Here is a 19308-nt window from a genome sequence, read left to right as displayed (position 1 = left end):
TGGCGCCAGCCGCGATGCTGGAGGGTTTCCAGGGGGCGGGAGACACAGGGAAGCGAAGGCGCGTGCGCCGGAGCTGAGTGCACCCCCCCCCCCCCCCCCCCCGCATCCCGGGCTGGGACCCAGCTGACCCTCGGGGTGTCTCCAGCAGCTCCAGTCAGCGGCCGCCTCCCACAGAGCCACTGCCAGCACCGCGCTGTAGCGATGAGAACACCCAGAGTGGCTGCCACGTTTATGGTCCAGGGGTTTGTGAACTTCTGCCACCGGAAGCCTCGAAGTCTGACCCGCTCCGGGATGCCCTTCTGCACCAGCCCCCACCAAAACGATTGAGGGACCCCCTACGTGGGGACTGTCTTCGCATATCTTTATCCCATAAGGGTAGCTGCTAAACCTGCTCTCTCTGCAGTGAATCATGCCTCCAGGCATCAGTTCCTGGCTGGTTCTGGTCCCTATAGGACTTTCTGACCAGACCTACTACGTGTAGACTTGGTTAGTAAGGCCGAAGTTACCACATTGATATTGAATCCAAATTTTCACTTTAAAATTTAAAAAAAGTATTTTATTTAGAGACAAGATCTCACTATAGACTGCCTCTGCCCCCTAGTGCTGGAATTACAGGCATGCGCCACCAAGTCCCAGGCTATTATTTTATGTGTACAGATGTTTTGCCTTCATGTATGTCTGCATACCATATGCATCCCTGGTGGCCAAGGCAGTCAGAACCTGTGCCTTCTGAACATCCGAGACTCATAACCACCGAGCCACCTCTCCAAGGCCCCAGAAATGAACTTTTGAAATCTAGGAAATACAGTACATAAATAGACTAGAACAGAACATTGCACTCACTTAGTCCCCTCCCTGGATTGCTTCATTTTTTGCACTTCAAATTCTCACCCAGGGGGCTGGAGAGATGGCTCAGAGGTTAAGAGCACTGACTGCTCTTCCAGAGGTTCTGAGTTCAATTCGCAGCAACCACATGGTGGCTCACAACCATCTGTAATGAGATCTGGTGCCCTCTTCTGGCCAGGAGTCATACATGCAGACAGAACACTGTATACACAATAAATACATTTTTTTAAAAAAAAATCCATTTCCCAGCCTGGTCTACAGAGTGAGTTCCAGGACAGCCAGGGCTACACAGAGAAACTGTCTCAAAAAACAAAAACAGACAAAAAAAAAAATTCACTTCCTCACCATATGACTATAATATTGGCTTTTTTTTTTTTTTAAATTTTTTTGAGACAAGGTTTCTCTGTAGCTTTCGTGCCTCTCCTGGAACTCACTCTGTAGACTAGGCTGGCCTTGAACTCACAGAGATGCACCCGCTCTGTCTTCCGAGTGCTGGGATTAAATGTGTGCGCCACCACCGTTCTTGACCCCACTATATTCATGAACACAGGGTTGTGGCCCTTTGGGCAGAAAAGTCAAAGCTGTAAAGGCAGCTGCCAACCAATAAAAACTAGAGTGCTCTCTGATTTTCTCCATCAGTGGACGCTGTCTTTGAGCCTCGTGATCAGCAACAGAAAATATGGAATGAATTAAGTTTGGGACAAAAGACTACCAGCACAGACCTTTTATAGATGGGCCACACTGCTGCATTACTGACAAAAGTGGGGTTCTCTAGACACACGGAGCAGCCATTTATTTACAAACATCATAAACAGTGAAGATACTCTAGAGATTCAAACAGTTATTAAGAGAAAAATACCAACAGTTCATGACACTAAGTCCAACTCTTCCTCATATGAGGGGACTTAACCAGCAAATCTAGAAACCGAGTTCCAGCTCCAGGCCTGTAGCTAAGTCCTCCTCCCTCTGGGGTTCACTCCAGGTCACCCTTCCAAGCCAGAGACGTGACGCTGGGAATGATGGCGATCAGCAGCTCCGAGACGATGCCTGTGACATCCAGTCACATCTTCACGAGGAACTGGCTCTTGTCCAGCTTCCCTCTCTTCTTGAGGTAGGCAAACAGGTGCCTTCTGCGCCTCCACGTGACCTTTAACCCATACTTCTCCTCAGGGGTGTCCTTGACCAAAACAGGTCCAGGCTCCGGGCTGTTGGGAGCTCCAGGGCCCAGGATGCAGCCTGGAAGGCTGTTTTCCTTCTGATCCGGGGAAGCGGGTTCTCCCACAGACGACCCCGGGGTCTGGATATCAGGGGGTATGAACACATGAGGTAAGCTTTGAGGTGCGCACACTGACAGCTCCCCACAGCTCTGGGGACTGAGCAGTGGCACTAAAGGCCTTCTGGGGGTGTCCTTTTCTGACTGGCAGGGCTCTTCTCTGTTCAAGGGTATCACTGTCTCTGAACTGGAAGCCCGTGGACTCTCAAAGATTAGCCGTGGGAACTTGCAGGTAGATCTTCGTGTTAACTGTTTCGTGTGGTCTGGGGGGCGACGTTTCCGGTGTGCTGGAAGCTGGCTTTTGGCTGTTGTATCAAACTGAGGTAAGACCTGTGCGTAAAAAGACAAAAAGGGCGGTGGGTCAACCGCCAAAGAAACTCTACCCAGTGAGCAGAATCCTTCTATTTTTTTTTTTTTTTGCCCAGAATCGTGAGGATTCGCTATAGTAAAGGACCCCAAACCAACCAGCTATGTGAGGCACTAATAAGAAAACAGCTTTGGTTTCTCTGTCCCTCTGCCTTTCTGAGAGGGTACAAGGTATTTCTCATCACCACACGACACTGCTATGGCTCTTTAACTGTCTGTTGTTAAACTTCACGAGAGCAGGGCTGGAAGGAGCCTTGTGGGTAGAACCCACGCTCAGCACGCTCGGCAGTTCAGTCCTCAGCAGAACAAAGCCCTCAGTAGGCAGGGACCCACAGACTCATCCCCAACGTCCAGCAGAGTGTCTGGCAAGAAAGTCTCGGCAAACAGTGAATTGCAGCTACAAGAACTAGGAAGGGAGACAAGTGTTCAGAAAAGGGATCTAGTACTGCATGTTTATCCAATCAATGATTATGGATTCCCTCCTCCTGCCCCGCCCCCCCGTCTTAGACAATCTTACCATGCAGTCCAGGCTGGCCTTCTGCCTCAGCCTCCCAAATGCTAGGATTACAGGTGTGCCTCATAATGCCATTTTTGTAGGATTTTCTCCCTAACGTTCAGTTCACTCAACCATAGAATACCTAGTACTTGCCATGAGTTACAGGAAATAATCTCATTCAGACCCTTGCCATTTTCTAGTTTCTTCACCCAGCTACTGGGTAGTGAAATAGACACTCAGAACTTTTTCAGAAGAACCTGGCAGGGAAGACTCCAGTTCCATATAACATGTATTCTGATCTGAACTAAGACAATTAGATAGGTCTGGTTACTACAACCAGAAGGAGTATCCGCTTCCCTGTCCCTGCTCCACGAGGATTAAGAGTCAGTATTCTGAAAAGCCTAACACAGTAAAGGTCAAAGGACCTACCCAGGAAGTGATGGTGTCCTGATCAATGGGCTTGCTGGGCACCTGTACAGTGTGGGTAATGGGCCGCTGGAGCGATTCATGGTGTTTGGGGCCCTCCAGTGGCTGATGGTGGAATTGCAGCTGGGCTTTGTGTGACTGTCTTTGCTGTCTCTTTTTGGGAGGCATCAACAGGTAAAGGAAGAGCAATTTGTAACCACATGATGCAGGCTGCCTTCCTGGTCTGGGCTGGGGTCCAATTGCAAACCATGCCTGTAGAGAAGAAACAAAAGCTGGGAGAAAATCTTGTGGGTGATTCCCCCATCCTTCATAACACGTGCTGGTCAATCTACCAAAAACTACCGTTCAGTCCTCAGGTCGGGGGGAAAACACAGCTTCCTATGGCACCTCACAAAACACATTATCTCAACCACACTCATTCAGTAAACACCTGCTGACCTCACTTTCTTGTGCCATGCTGAGCACTAGGAACCAAAGACGGACAAGTACTTATCCAGTCACTGAGCACTGAGGACACCTGCAGTGAGAAAGAGGTCCCTGGTTTTGAGGAGCTGGGACTGCAGCGGAGAGGTACAGCATTTGCCTAAAATGCATAAAGCCAAGTTTAACCCCCTGTACTGCAAAAAAAGAAAAAAAGAAAAAGTGGAAAGGAAGGAAAGGAGCTGAGAATTTAACAGAAGGAAACAATTACTCTTCAGTATAATGGTTTGCTTCCACTCACTTCAGAGAAGACTTTCTGGGTGGGAAGACACCTAACCTGGAATGAAGAGTTGGGAGAAGCAAAAAGCAGGAAGGTCACTGTAGTCTGAGGCACACCACATGCAACGATGGTTATAGCTGGGCATGGCAGAACACACTTATCCCAACAGAGTTGGGATAGATGAAGTTCAAGTCTAGCCTGAGCTACACACAAAAACCTTGCCTCAAAAGCCAAACCATTGGGACCAGGTGTTTGTGGCCTTTTATCCCAGCACTCAGGAGGCAGAGGTAGGCAGATCTCTGTGAGTTTGAGGTCTTCCAGAATAGCCAGAGCTGTTATACAGAGAAATCCTGTTTTGAAAAAACAAAACAAAGCCGGGCAGTGGTGGCGCACGCCTTTAATCCCAGCACTTGGGAGGCAGAGGCAGGCAGATCTCTGTGAATTCAAGGCCAGCATGGTCTACAAGAGCTAGTCCCAGGACAGGCTCCAAAGCTACAGAGAAACTCTGTCTCAAAAAAAAAAAAAAAAAAAAAAAAAAAGAAAAGAAAAGAAAAGGAAAGAAAAGGAAAAAAAAAAAACAAAACCAAAAGCCAAACCACGCCGGGATGGTGATGAAGCCAATAATCTCAGCACTTAGGGGGGCTGGAGGATCAGGAGTTCAAGGTCATCATTGGCTAGTTCTAGACCAGCCTAAGTTACATGAAACCTTAAACAGCCCAAAAGCTGTCTTGAGAATTACACGGTCAGCAGTTAAAAGAATAGGCCTAAAAAACAGAGAGCTTGCGTTTAATCCCCAGAACTCACAAAAAAAGGCCAAAAAACAAAACATACAAAAACTCCAAAAGATGTCCTCTGACGCCCACATGTGTCCTCCTTCCCTCACATCACTCACACACAATGTCAGCATCTGGGAGGCTGTGAATGTCTAGCTAGGTGTGGTTAACAGATCTTAAATCCCAGCACTCAGGAAGCAGATTTCAGTGAGCTGGGGCCTAGTCTACACAGTGAGTTCCATGGCAGTGGGGTGGGGAATACACAGTGAGCCATGTTTTAAGTTCTTTTTTAAAGGATGAACGACAACAATAAGATTAGATATGGTGTCAGCACTGGGTCAGGAGAGCCAGTGAGGCCAAATGAGTGTGGAGCTGGGGTGAGTAGTCACTAGAGATTTTCAGACAGAAGTTTGGGATTACATCTAGGCTTTTTTTTTTTATCACCCAAGGAGCTGGAGAGATAGCTCAATAGTTAAGAGCAGTGGCTGTTATCCCAGAGGATACGAGTTCAATTCCCAGCACCCACATGGCAGCTCACAACTGTTTGAAACTCCAGTTCTAGGGTACCTGACACCCTCATACAGACATACATGTAGGCAAACCACCAATGCACATAAAACAAAATTTAAAAAAAAATACTCAACCCGCAGATTCTCTGAAACATAAAGAGAAGCCAACTGAGTCACACAGTGAGCCCCATGCACTTACCACCCAGGTGGTTCCTTCCTGACCATCTGCATCTACCTGTTTCCCCTACCCTTGCATGACTTTGAAGAAAATATATTCTTTTTGGTTTTCATGTTGAACCTCAGGCCTATACCCCTTGGCTATATACCAGCCCTCTTACAATTATTTTGACGTTCTTGAGACATAGTCTCACGCAGCCTAGGCTGGCTTCACATTCACTGTGTAGTCTCTGCATCCCCAGGTGCTGGGGTTACAAGGCATGCCCACAGCACTAGGTGCTTGTTCTGTTGCTGGCGTCAATACCCCAGGAAAGTAAGCTAAGGAAGGAAGGGCTATTCTGGCTCAGCGTTCCTGTGTACAGTCTTGTGCTGCGGGAGTCGTGGCAGCCAGGACCTGGGCACACACTTTAGCAGGCAGGAAGCAGATGAATGTGCTCAGCTGGTTTTCTCGATTTTAGTGAGTCCAGGTCCCCAGTTCACAAAATGGGAGCATACGCACTCAGGGTGGGGTTATCCCACCTTAATGTAATCTAGATAATCTCTTACAGACGTGCCCAAACCAAAATCTTAACTCAGGTTTTGACTCAACTTCTGCTCAACCTTTGCTTGTTTTTATTTGAGGCAGTGTCTTACTATGTAGCCTCAGCGGGCCTCAGTTTCAGAGATCCGGCTGTCTCTGGGTGTTGGGATTAAAAGCCCGCACCACTACAGGCCAGTTTATTTTTCAGATGGGGCTCACTCTGCAGTCCAGACTGGCCTCTAACTCGAGATTCTTTTGTCTCACCCCAGGATTATTGTTATGGCCCCCAGGCCTAGCTGCTGATGTGGGGGGCGGCCATGAAAGCTAAGTCTGGGCAGGTCATCCAAAGGAGGAAGTTCTTTATTTCCAACCATTATCACCTGGGACTCTGGCCATCGATAAATTTAAATGGAGCCTGGAGTCTCAATAGTTTACCCTGAGATTACCCTGAGACAATGCCTGGCAGGCCAAGATTACCTGAGTCCCACTCAAGAGCAGACCATTCAAAGGAAATATGCCTGTCATTCCAAGACACCTGCCAGCACTTCACCGGGACACCCCAAGACAAATGTCAGCCAATCAGGGGTCCTGAACCTCAGAGACCCCTCACCCCCACCTTTACTACTATAAAACCCAATTCTTTTTTTTAAGATGTATTTATTTATTTATTGTGTATACAGTGTTATGTCCGTATATATGTCTGTAGGCCAGAAGAGGGCACCAGATCTCATTACAGATGGTCGTGAGCCATCGTGTGGTTGCTGGGAATCGAACTCAGAACCAAAGAGCAGTCCATGCTCTTAACCTCTGAGCCATCTCTCCAGCCCCTAAAAACCCAATTCTAACTGAGCTCGGGGTTCTCCAGATAGTCCAATATGTTGGACATGCGGAGAGAGTGAGTTTGCAAACTTGGTTAAAATAAAGGCTCTTTGCTTTTACATATGGGACTTGGTCTCCTTCGTTGGCTTTTGTTGGGACCCACGGATTTGGGCATAACACAACTCTTGATTGGCTTCCTTTAATTATTAGATAAGGACAAAACTCAACAAGGCTGAAGGCCTTCCAGTCTCAAAGCACACCGCACTCCGGCGCCTTAGTTCAAATCCCGTGACCTTCTGCCTTTGCACTCAGTCAAAGCAGATTTCGGTTTCCCACCCTTCTGTGTAGTGAGGTACAGATCTTACACCGCGTCTCGGTTCATTAAATTGAAAAATAAAAAGAGCCTTCCCTGTCCTAAGCCAAGATTTTCTCATTAAAATAAATATTCAAAGTGTCATACAAGGCTGCGAGGGAGTGACCTCAGCTACTCCGAAGGCGGAGACACGAGGATCGAGAATTCTACACATGGGGAGACCTTGTATCAGACAAAACCTACCCGTCTCTAACTTGTTCCTCCGCAGCTAGAATTCTACCGGTCTGTTTATCTCATTCCGTGCTCCCTCTCCACCAGACGGTGGGCCCCGGGAAGGGAAGCCCCGATCTGCCACCGAGTCTCCGGCTCCGTAAAGTCTGAGCCGTAAGTGAATGAACACCTGTCTCCCTCGAGGCTGGACGGGGCGGGGCCCCCGCAGGGCACGACCCCGCGGTCGGGGACGCGCTGCACCGAGGGCTGGACCGGAGACCAGGGCTGGCCGAGTGGGTCGCCAACCAGCTGAGTGACGTGCGCTGCCCCGGAAGGAAGTCGACCACGGAGGCTCCCTGGGAGAGCCGGGGCGGAGCCGCCCGCTGGCCGCCGTCCGCGCGTCCCCGCGTCCCTCCCGCCGCCCCTCGAGCCCCGGAGGCCGCCTTACCCGCCCTCCCGGCCGCGGCCGCCGCTCCTCCGGACGCCGAGCGTTCGGGGCCGGAACCCGGAGACAAGCCGGTGCCGATTGGCGACGCTCCGTCACGTGACCGCAACGCTCCGCCGGCGCCAATTTCAAACAGCGGAACAACTGAAAGCTGCGCTGCGGGACCCACCCCCGGCCCGGGCTCCCCCCGCACCCCACCCCGGGCTCCCACCCCGGCCGTCCCTCCGGGACCCGCCGCCCGGGCCTGCCTCGGTCCCGCGTGGAGCAGCCGTGGCGTGTGAGGTGAGTGCGGTGCAGAAAGGAAGTCCCGGGCCGGGCCGGGCCGGGCCAGGGGAGGGCTCGGAGCCGGGACTGCCGGGGCTGCGGGGCGCGAGGGGTTGATGGGGACCGCCGGGCAGGAGGTGTGAGCCGGCCGGCCTCGGCCTTCCCGCCGCCTTCTCGGAGCACCCGGAGGTCCCGGGAACAGACCTGCCCTCTGAGTCTGCACAGGCCGTCAACCCTGCCTCCGCCTCCACGGTTGCAGGGCGGGATCCTTAGCTGAGTGTTGCAAGGTTCCCGGTTCGGTGTGGAGAATGAGGGTGACTCTGCAAGTCGCGTCCGGTTCGAAGGTATTAGGGAACATTAGGAAGAGAAAAGGTCAACGAGAAATAGCCTGTGGTGTGGGGGTGTCTGCTACTTGATTGGGGTGGGGTGTAATGTGAAGCAAAATGAAAACTGAGATTTGAAGGTAGAGAAAAGGAAATATAAAGAAAAGGAAGCCACAGGATGGAAGGGACCTAAGAACCCTAAGCAGCTGGCAAATGTCAAAAGTGGGTAATCCTTTTTTGGCAGGTGTCCTAAAAAAAGGAGCTGGTTTCCCTGTTTCTTGTCATTCAAAATAGAATGACAGGATTTAAATTAATGATAAGTTGTTTTGTATATCTATAAAATCTTTAAAATGCTTCTTCTAAAGAAAAGACTATTCCCTTAGCATTTCAAAGGCACTTTAACATGGTCAGGCATGGTGGCAAATGTCTGTAATCTCAGCATTTACAAAAGTGGGGTCCAAAGGCTCAGCAGTTCAAAGCCAGTCTGGACTACGTAAGATTGTCTCAAAAATAAAAGCCACCTTGAGCATATTAATGGTAGCACATCTTAGTAAGCAGGAGATGTGTAAATCGAGACTGCTAGTTTGTTTCCCGGCTGGCAGCTTCTTTATTAACCAATGGTACTAAAACATATTCATAGCATACAGAGGGGAATCCCACATCAGAGATGGGCGTTACAATCTTACTTTGAAGCAGAAAGTTAAAGTATATAAAGTAACATACTTACAAAACGCAAATGCCATAAATATTTGCAAGTACAGAGATGTCCCTGTTTTTGTTGTTGTTGTTGTTTGTTTTATGCAAGAGAACTGGGGTTTTATTGTAGAGCACTTAGCAAGCATCACAGAGCCCCGGGTTCAATCCCCAGCAACACAAAAACCTGGCTCATGGCCATGCCTTTGACTCTAGCAGGTGTAGGCAGGAGAATCAGAAATGTAAGGTCAGCTGCATTGTTTGAGACCAACCTAGGCTAGAAGAGACTATGTCTCCTCCCGGGAAAAAAAAAAAAAAAAACACTGTGGGTTTAGCTCAGTGGTAGTAGAGTCCTTCCCTTCCCTACTGTGTGTTCAGTTGCCAGCAGTGAACATGTGAAATCGTTGACTGCACAATTTTGCTGTAGGCTTTGAATAGGGAAGTTTCCCCCCCTTGGGAGATCTGCAGGCTAGGAGGTGATTTCACAGGTGCCTCTGACTGTGTGCACCGAACCTCTGACCTGCAGATAAAAAAGCAAAAAGACTGTATCACAGACTGGGTTGCAGAATCAGAGTTTTGCCAGGACTCTTAATTGCCACTTGTCCATCCATTCTCTGATCTTTCACCTCTCTCTACAGTCATTGCAAGTGACCTTCTGAATTCTGGGGAACTGGCAGCTTTTCCACATTGTTATAGATGTCACCTCACTTATTCTGTTAGCCAAACATTAAAAAACAATTTTTTCACATGTTTATTGGGGGGTGGCGCCCACATGGTGGAGTTGGTTCTCTTCCTTTCACCCTTGTGATCCCAGGGATTGAATTCAGGTGTCAGGCTTAGCAGCAGGCAATTTAACTCACTCAGCCATCTCCCAAACAATTTGGGTTTTATTTGCGTTTTTGGAGGGCTGGGAACTGAACCTAGGGCCTTGCAGAGGCTAAGCAAGCACTCTGTCACTAAGCTGTATCATATCCACAGCCTGGCCAATAGTAAGCTTCCAGGAGATCATTGACTCCAGTTCAGTCCCATGTTCTCCACTTGAAATGCCGTTTACTGTCATTTTTAGCTTTCCTTGGTCAGTAGTAGGGCTTTATTCATTCATTCATTCATTCATTCATTCATTTCATTTCATTTTATCTTTTGAGACAATGACTCACGTGGCCCATGCTGACCTTGAACTCACTACCTGGCTGAGGGTGGCCTTAAACTTTGTAGGTTCTGGGATTACAAGTGTACAACAAACCCAGATTCTGTCCTTATTATCTGAGGGCTTGACAGGGACACAGGCAGCATTCCCCTGGGCCTCTGAGCTTCTGCTTGTGACCATTCATTCGAAGGACCCCTTCCAGTTTGTCTCCACTCCACGGGTCTGTGATACCAAGCTTCTCCTTGCCCCTGCAGGGTCAGTGCTTGTGATTCTCAATGGAGAGTGAGAGCACAGCTTCATGATGAGAACCAGCCCCCGGCGGCCACTGATTCTCAAAAGGAGGAGGCTGCCCCTTCCTGTTCAAAATGCCCCAGGTGAAACATCAGAGGAAGAAGCAAAGAGACCCCCTGCCCAGCAGGAGCCTACTCAAGCACAGGCCTCCCAGGAGGTGGCAGAGTCCAGTTCCTGTAAGTTTCCAGCTGGAATCAAGATCATCAACCACCCCACCATGCCCAACACACAAGTGGTGGCCATCCCCAACAATGCCGACATCCAAAGCATCATCACAGCACTAACTGCCAAAGGGAAAGAGAGCGGCAGCAGTGGACCCAACAAGTTTATCCTTATCAGCTCTGGGGGGACCTCATCTCACCCTCCTGGTCCCCAGCCACAAGCCCAAACCAGCCATGATTCCAAGAGGACAGAAGCGATCACTGAGACGTTGGGACCAAAGCCAGCAGCTAAGGGTGTGCCTGTTCCCAAGCCACCTGGAGCCCTTCCAAGGCAAAGACAGGAAAGCTGTGGTATGTGGTTTGTAAGGCAAAGGGGTGTGAAGGCTGGCCTTTCTCCCTGCCTGCAGTCAGTCAAGTTGATGAATGTGGCTGATAGGAATCTAGGAGGGGCCAAGGCAAAGGCTCGCGCTTTTCTTTATCCTGAAACTTTGAGCAAACCATCTGGGCACTGTTGAAAGGGTTACAGTAATGTAACATTCCCATCTCTCTCTCTATACTGGGAAAGGATTTGTTGATTGACTGGTTGGTTGGTTGATTTGATTTATTCTTTGTACGGACCTGTGTCTTAGTCACTGTTCTATTGCTCTGAAGAGACACCATGCCCAAGGCAACTCTTATGAAAGGAAGCATTTAAGTGGGGGTTGCTTACAGTTTCAGAGGTTTAGTTCATTTTCATCATGGTGGGGAGCGTGGCAGCATTTAGGCAGGCACTGAAGCAGTAGCTGAGAGCTACATGCTGATCTGTGGGCTGAGAGAGGCAGAGAGAAGCTGGGTCTGACACAGGCTTTTGAAACCTCAGAGCCCACCCACAGTGACACACTTCCTTCAACAAGGCCACATCTCCTAATCCTTTGAGATAGTGCTACTTGCTGACTAAGCCTTCAAATATATGGGCATATAGGGACCATTCTTATTCAGACTACCATAATCCGGTAAGGAAGTAAATCTCCGTGTTAAAAGAATAAATTGGAGCCTGGGGAAGAAAAGTGACTTTCTTGTGTAGCTATCCAAAAATTGCCTTGACCAATGCCTAAGGTTCTGTCTGTCGCGTTGAGATGGAGGTCATTGTTCCTGAATGTCTCAAGTCCATCATGAGGCTGAGTAACCTAGAGCCACAATGATTTGTGATTTACCACGGGTTCCCTGTCCCTGGGAGCTGAGTTGGAGGGTTATCTCCAGCCATCAATTTTGATGGAGCTGCAGGGCATCTGAAGAGGCTGCTAATGGAGTCTTGGGTTGTTTTCCTTATAGCTGGTGGCGAAGCGGCAGGCTGCACGCTGGACAACAGTTTAACCAATATCCAGTGGCTTGGGAAGATGAGTTCTGACGGGCTGGGCCCCTGCAGCATTAAGCAGGAGATGGAGGAGAAGGAGAATTGCCACCTGGAGCAGAATCGGGTTAAGGTGAACTGTTCTGTCACTCACTCATTAGGGAAGTCAGAACTGCTTAGTGCAGGGGATTTCTAAGAAGGGAAATGGATCAAGGAGCTACTGGAGCGGAACATCCAAGTTCTCTTATTGACACCACTTAGTGCTTTTCTGTGTAATTTTTCTTTAAATTTTTTTTTTTGGCCGGGCAGTGTTGACACACGCCCTTAATCCCATAACTTGGGGGGTGGGGGGGGTGGGAGGCAGGCGGGTATCTGTGAGTTCGAGGCCAGCCTAGTCTACAGAGCGAGTTCCAGGAGAGGCACCAATTATACAGAGAAACCCCGTCTTGAAAAACAACAACAAAAAACAAACAAACAAAAAATCATACAGTTGTGTATGTGTAAAGTTATCTCAAAATTTTAAGCCGAATGATCAGATCTTTGTGTAAAACCTCCAGATGTGTCCTTTGAAAGCATTTGTCCCACACTTTTGACTGTGGCTGCTCTACAAACACTGAAACAGGATGGGTTTACAGTTCGTCAGGACTGCAAATGGAACTGAGACCTAAGACTTTCGACCTACAGGTCTGAAAATGGGTGTGGATTCATACAAACCATTGTACAGACCCCAACTAGAGAATTAGCTGAAGAGACTCCAGTTTTTTGTTTTTAATAAGACAGGGTCTTATTATGTAGCTAGTTTAGAAAAGGTTGTGAGCCCAGGCAGTGGTGGCACACGCCTTTAATCCCAGCACTCGGGAGGCAGAAGCAGGAGGATCTCTGAGTTCGAGGCCAGCCTGGTCTACAGAGTGAGTTCCAGGACAGGCTCCAAAGCTACACAAAGAAACCCTGTCTTGAAAAACCATAAGAAAAGGTTATGTGGTTGAGGATGGCCTTGAGTTCTAGATCATCCTGCCCTATTGCTGACATTGCAGACAAGTACGTTACCACAGTCCATTTATGTGATGCTGGAGATCCAGCCCAGGCTTCATGCATGTTGGGCAAATACTGTGCCAACTGAGCTAGGTATGTTCCCAGCCTCTAGGCTTCTTCTTATCAGGCACTTTATCTTCAGGAAGAGGATGGAAGTTAATCAGTTCCTAATTGCTGGGGGCCTAGACTAACAATGTCTGATCGCAAACTTTAATTCCATTATTAAATAGTGGTCTCAAATAAGCTTGTTTTCCTGGTCAGAGGTGGCACAGGTCTTTAATCCCAGCACTTGGGAGGCAGAGGCAGGCAGATCTTTGTGAGTTCAAGGCCAGCCTGGTCTACAGAGTGAGTTCCAGAACTCTGTGTAGCTCTGCAAATAAACCCTATTTCAGGGCGAGGGAAAAGTTTGTTTTTAGTATAGACTAGAGCAGTGGTCGTTGGGGTCACATATCAGATATTTACATTATGATTCATAACAGTAGCAAAAGTATTGTTAGGAAGTAACAAAATAATTTTATGGCTGGGGTCAGCCCAGCATGAGGAGCTGTATTGAAGGGCACAGCATTAGGAAGGTTGAGAAGTGCTGCTCAGAGGGCTGGGGGGGGGGTACTCCTCTGTGTCATTCTCCGGTCCCTCTCCCTTCGACTTCTCGCACCACACAGGTTGAGGAGCCCCCAGGAGCATCCACATCTTGGCAGGACTCTGTGTCTGAGAGGCCACCCTACTCTTACATGGCCATGATACAATTTGCCATCAACAGCACTGAGAGAAAGCGTATGACCTTGAAGGATATCTACACCTGGATTGAGGACCACTTCCCCTATTTTAAGCACATCGCCAAGCCAGGCTGGAAGGTACTGTGCGCCATAGCTGATGCCAAGGTCATTCTGGTATAACTCTTTCTCACTCTGCTTCAGATTGTGTCTTAATGAAAAATAATATTAAAAAATTGAGATGAGCCTCTTGGCCCCAAGATTAACTTCCTGGAACATCTAGTGGGCCGGGCCTTTTCTTTTTCTCCCTTGTTTTGAGACAGTCTCGCTACATGCTCTAGGCTGGCCTCAAACTTACAGTCTTCCTGTTTCCACCTTGGGAGCAGATGGGGCTGCAAATGTGTGCCGCCACACCCACCTGGGCAGTGTGTCTTGTTTCTCATCTCATGCATGGGGCCTCCAAGACAGATGCCTGGGAATCTGTGTCAGAATCAGAAAGTACATATGTATATATACACATATATGTATTTTCATTTACTTATTTGCTAGAGTGGTCTGTGTGTGGTGGGCATGTGAGGGTCAGAGGACAGTTCGTTAGAGTTGTCTCTCAGTGTGAGTTCTGGGATTGAGCTCAGGCTTGGCAGCAAGTACCTTTACCCATCTTTCAGTCCCTTGCGTTACATCGAAAAGCTTGGGTAGAATGGGATTTGCCAGACTGGAGATGTAACTCAGTGGCAGAGTACTTACCTGCCACGCACAAGAGCCTGGATTTGAAGTGGGATATTTGCCAGGAAGAATGACATTCGACTCCTACTTGACCCAGCATGTGACCTCATGTCCTCTCTGCAGCCTGCCCTGCATGGCTTGCCTGCAGTGCTGACACCGGGCCACGGGTGGCAGCAGTGCTTCAGTTGTATCTGGTCCTCACATTGGCATCTTCCTAGATCTCTAAAGTCAAGATTTCCAGTCTCTGAGATAGGCTCTTACTGGGTAACCCAGCCTGGCTGAACCCTGCATCTTCCTGCCTTGTCTTCCTAAGTACTGGGAATATGGGTGTGCACCACGTGTCCAGCCATGGAGATAGTTTTTCCTGCTGCTGCTCCTGTACCTTCAGTGTTTCTCTGTGGGTCGTGCAGTGGGCAGCAGTCTTCTCACCTCTCTGGAAAACACAGAGCCCGGCTCTGCCTGTCTTTACTTTTCCACCCGGATGATGAGGTTGTAGGTGTAAAGTTCCTCTTCAGGGTTCCTTTCACCTCTGTCCTGCACTGGGGTAGAGCGCAGGACAGAGAGGGAAGCTTCCAGCCCAAGACTCTAAGAGCCTGGAGATAAGATAGATCTGTGTTTATTGTTTTGTGACCAACTGAAGGGGTGTCACCAGTCTTTATCCCCTGGGGTGCATGGCTGAGGTTAGCTCTGCAGTGTGGCCCTCAGGAAGGGAGGTGCCAACAGGTCAGACTGCAAGGACCCTGCGCATAGTCTCTGCTGATGATAGCGGGAGACTCCCCTGACTTTCCCAGTTCACTCCAAGGGTGATGTTTCCCGAGCTCACGGAGCTGCTAACTGCTCACCTTTCCCTTTCAGAACTCCATTCGTCACAACCTTTCTCTCCATGACATGTTTGTGCGGGAGACGTCTGCCAATGGCAAGGTCTCTTTCTGGACCATTCACCCAAGTGCCAATCGCTACTTGACGTTGGACCAAGTGTTTAAGGTGACTGTCCCTGTGTGAGCTGGAGAGCCAGAGCTGTTGGTACAGAGCCTCTGGAGAGGAGCGGTGTCCTCCTGACGTGCTCTGACCGAGAGAGCTAGAACAGTCAGTTAATGGCTTGCACAGTGCCCTGACCTCAGGTGACAGATACCAAATAACACTCCTTCGCATTAGAGAAGAGCTCAAAGAGAACTGTTCTGGTAAAAAATCTAGAAATCTTTCTCTAACTTCCCCTGTAAGTAGACCGTTGTTACTACAGCTTCCAGGTCTCTAACTTGGGGTTCTGATGAATGAATCTGGGATGGGCCTAGTAATTGCGTGGCGTGGTGGGGAGTATCTTTGTGTTAGTGCACACGCCATGTGCCAGAGGAGGACACCGGGTGTCCTGTTCTATCAGTCTTCATTTCCTTGGGATGAGGTCTCTCGTTGAAGCTGGAGCTACGTTGATTGTCGGCAAACCCCATGAATCCGCCTGTCTCCACCCACCTCTTATAATATTGGGGTATAAGCATTTGCATGGCCATCCCTGACTTTATTTTTCAATGCAGGGCTGGGATCTGAACTCAGATCCTTATGCTTATACAGCAATCTGTCTTACCTACTGAGCCATCTCTCCAGGCCTATAATTTGTATTTTCAGTCTTGCTCCAAAGAAACCTTTTATTAACTCTAGAGACCAGAAATGGAGCCACAAGAACATGTTTTCAGGGAAAAAGTTGTTTTGGGAACTTCTGAGTGCCCATAAGGATGCTGTTGCTGTGCTGTTCTTCTGGAAGGGACCATTATCCATGGTGTCTCTTGGCACCCATCAAATAGGTTTCTTCCTAGTCTGGGTAGATTGACCACATTAGTGGTAACTTCATCTCATTTCTCTCCCTCGATGCCTGGCCGCCACCAGCCACTGGAACCAGGGTCTCCACAATCGCCTGAGAACTTGGAATCAGTAAGATTCTTTTCCTCTGGCTCGGGGCTTGGCCTTATTTCCCTTCACTGCTCAGCATGGCTTTAGTGGGCAGAGAAGCTGTGATGTGGGGAGGGGACTGTGTTTGGCCTCGTGGCTGCTAGCCCTACACACAGCATCACAAAGGTGTGCTGAGCAGACCAAACTGGGCACTGCAGGACCTGCCACTGCAAGGACAAGTGCATGGCATGGGCCTTGCAGGCAGCAGCATCAACCTGTTCTCTCAGCCTGCCTTTCCTTTGTCTCTCTGGTAGCTGTTGCATTCCCTGGGGGTGGTGAGAATCATGGGTGTCGCACTGTCCTGTCCTCTCCTCATATGTCTGTTTCTGTCCATTTTTCCCCCAGCATGGCTTGACAGATTGTACTTACCTGCATCCATCGTTCAAACTAGCTTTTTCTAGTTGTTGGGTTGTTGGTTAGGCCAATTGCATCAGCTCAAGTTAAGTTGTCGGGGTTCTGTCTCCCCTCACCTTACTAGCCCTGGTTTCTTTCTTTCCCAAAAGCAGCAGCAGAAACGACCCAATCCTGAGCTCCGTAGAAATGTGACCATCAAAACTGAACTCCCGCTGGGCGCACGTGAGTATGGGAGTGGGCCTCAGACCTGCCTGATCTGGCTCTGGGGCCTAGCTTCAGCTTCTGTCTCCAGCTTAAAGGATCTGAGTGCACAGTTAAGCAGGGCTCCTGGAGTGGGAAGTAGCGGACCCATAGCTTTGCTACCTCTGATCTCTCCTGCTTCCTACTAGGGCGGAAGATGAAGCCTCTGCTCCCACGGGTCAGCTCATACCTGGTGCCCATCCAGTTCCCAGTGAACCAGTCTCTGGTGTTACAGCCCTCGGTAAAGATGCCATTGCCTCTGGCAGCTTCACTTAGGAGCTCAGAGCTCGCTCGTCATAGCAAACGAGTCCGAATTGCACCCAAAGTACTGCTAGCCAATGAAGGGATAGCCCCACTTCCTGCTGCCGGACCAGTGAAGGAGGAGAAACCCCTGCTTGAAGAAGGGCTACTGCCTTTGCTCCCTATTCAGTCCATTAAGGAGGAAGAACTCCAGCCTGGGGAGGACTTGGCACACTTAGAGAGGCCTATCAAAGTGGAGAGCCCTCCTTTGGAAGAGTGGCCTTCTCCGTGTGCGTCACTGAAAGAGGAACTGTCCAATTCCTGGGAAGATTCTTCCTGCTCTCCCACTCCAAAGCCCAAGAAGTCCTATTGTGGGCTCCAGTCCCCAGCCCGGCGTGTCTCAGAAATGCTGGTGACCAAGCGAAGAGAGAAGAGGGAGGTGAGCCGCTCTCGGAGGAAACAGCACCTCCGGCCCCCCTGTCTGGATGAGCCTGAACTACTCTTCTCAGAGGACCCCAGCACATTACAGCCGGCCATGGAGCCCCTACTCCTGGCAGAGTCGTCAGAGCCTGTGTCCCAGCTCGACTGCCCTCAAGAGGAGGGGGTGCCTTTCAAGACCCCCGTCAAGGAGACATTGCCCATCTCCTCCACTCCTAGCAAGTCTGTGCTCTCCAGAACCCCTGAGTCCTGGAGGCTTACACCCCCAGCCAAAGTTGGGGGCTTAGATTTCAGCCCAGTACGAACCCCCCAGGGCGCCTTTGGCCCCTTGCCTGACTCCCTGGGGCTGATGGAGCTGCATACCACACCTCTGAAAAGTGTTCCCCTTTTTGACTCACCCCGGGAGCTCCTCAACTCAGAACCCTTTGACCTTGCCTCTGACCCCTTCAGCAGCTCTCCGCCTCCACATCTCGAGGTTCCCAAGCCAGGCTCCCCCGAGCCACAGGTCCCTAGCCTTTCAGCCAACCGTTCTCTCACAGAAGGCCTGGTCTTGGACACAATGAACGACAGCCTCAGCAAGATCCTTCTAGACATCAGCTTCCCTGGCCTGGAAGAGGACCCTCTGGGCCCTGACAATATCAACTGGTCTCAGTTCATCCCTGAGCTGCGATAGAGCCAAGGCCTTGTCCTTGCTACTCAAGCTGCTCACTATCCTGGCACTTGTGTGACTGGGAGGTACAAGGCTCAGTGTACCCCAAGCCCTCTAAGGGAAGCTGCCACGCGAGGCCTGAGCTGTGCCCTTTACCTAATTATGCCAAGAGATAGTCACATCGAAGCCACTGCTGGGACCTGTGCATGCAGTAGGTCTCCGGAGAGAGTCCTCAGCTCTCTCTGCTGGCACCCGAAGGGTGGGTGTGACAAAAGCAGTGGCGGACAGGAAGTGCCCCGTAGTTACCTGCTGCTCCTGGCAGGGTAACCCTTGTAAATGGTGTAAGTTCCCCAAATTGTCCTCTAATTAGAACTAAGCTTATTTCCTTAGATCATTATCTAGAGACTGCCAGGAGTGGGTGGGGTGACAAGGGCTGCACTTGGCTTCTGCTTGCAGCCTTTGGGGGAAGGACCTGCAGTGCAGTTTCTTCCGCACTTGTGGGTTCTCTAGGCATCTAGACATACAGGTTGGCTTGCCAGGATCCCGCTTCCTGCCCTTTCCTGACACCCCCATGTTTCTAAACCAGTGGTCCTGGTAGAAAAGCCTGTTGGGTTTGGGTGTGGGGGATGGGTGCTCACATGAGTCCTGTTAGGTGGTTCTCTGATAGTGTTCCTGATCATGCTGGGAAGCCAGCATTGAGAGCTCAGACTGAGGCCTGAGAAGGAGGAAGTGACCCCTGACCTGCCTGGCTTCCTTAGCTTGCACCTGAGCTTTGCAAAGAGCCACTTTAGGCTCCGATACACAAGCTAGCACAAGAACACTACTGTAACTACCTACTGAATAAAACCCAGGGTGGCACTGCTGGTCTCGAGGACTTGAATGATGAATGAGGG

The 19308-nt window shown here is 49.8% G+C and overlaps 2 protein-coding genes across 6 annotated transcripts; one reads left to right on the top strand and one right to left on the bottom strand.

Annotated features, from left to right (window-relative positions):
* Positions 1-1555: 1555 nt before the first annotated feature.
* Rhno1 (RAD9-HUS1-RAD1 interacting nuclear orphan 1) lies at positions 1556-7923 on the bottom strand. Of its 2 annotated transcripts, none has more exons than XM_038319582.1 (3): positions 7877-7923; positions 3411-3659; positions 1556-2449 (listed from the first exon to the last, which is right to left on the bottom strand). In XM_038319582.1, exons 2-3 carry the CDS (start codon positions 3573-3575, stop codon positions 1907-1909), a joined length of 708 nt encoding a protein of 235 aa, XP_038175510.1. In that variant the 5' UTR covers positions 3576-3659; positions 7877-7923; the 3' UTR covers positions 1556-1906. The 2 variants fall into 2 exon arrangements, with proteins under 2 accessions (XP_038175510.1, XP_038175509.1); XM_038319581.1 differs by lacking the exon at positions 7877-7923 and adding an exon at positions 7462-7768.
* Positions 7924-10601: 2678 nt separating this feature from the next.
* On the top strand, positions 10602-19082 carry Foxm1 (forkhead box M1). 4 transcript variants are annotated; one of them, XM_038320059.1, is made up of 7 exons: positions 10602-11103; positions 12064-12215; positions 13777-13968; positions 15409-15537; positions 16432-16476; positions 17001-17070; positions 17238-19082. In XM_038320059.1, exons 1-7 carry the CDS (start codon positions 10602-10604, stop codon positions 18437-18439), a joined length of 2292 nt encoding a protein of 763 aa, XP_038175987.1. In that variant the 3' UTR covers positions 18440-19082. The 4 variants fall into 4 exon arrangements, with proteins under 4 accessions (XP_038175987.1, XP_038175990.1, XP_038175989.1 ...); XM_038320062.1 differs by lacking the exon at positions 16432-16476 and having other exon boundaries at positions 10602-11100; XM_038320061.1 differs by lacking the exon at positions 16432-16476 and having other exon boundaries at positions 10602-11100; positions 16998-17070.
* The last annotated feature ends 226 nt before the right edge of the window (positions 19083-19308 follow it).

Source organism: Arvicola amphibius, chromosome 2 (genome assembly GCF_903992535.2).
Source record: "Arvicola amphibius chromosome 2, mArvAmp1.2, whole genome shotgun sequence".
Taxonomy (NCBI): Eukaryota; Metazoa; Chordata; class Mammalia; order Rodentia; family Cricetidae; genus Arvicola; species Arvicola amphibius.
This window is presented reverse-complemented; position numbering and strand designations above follow the sequence as displayed.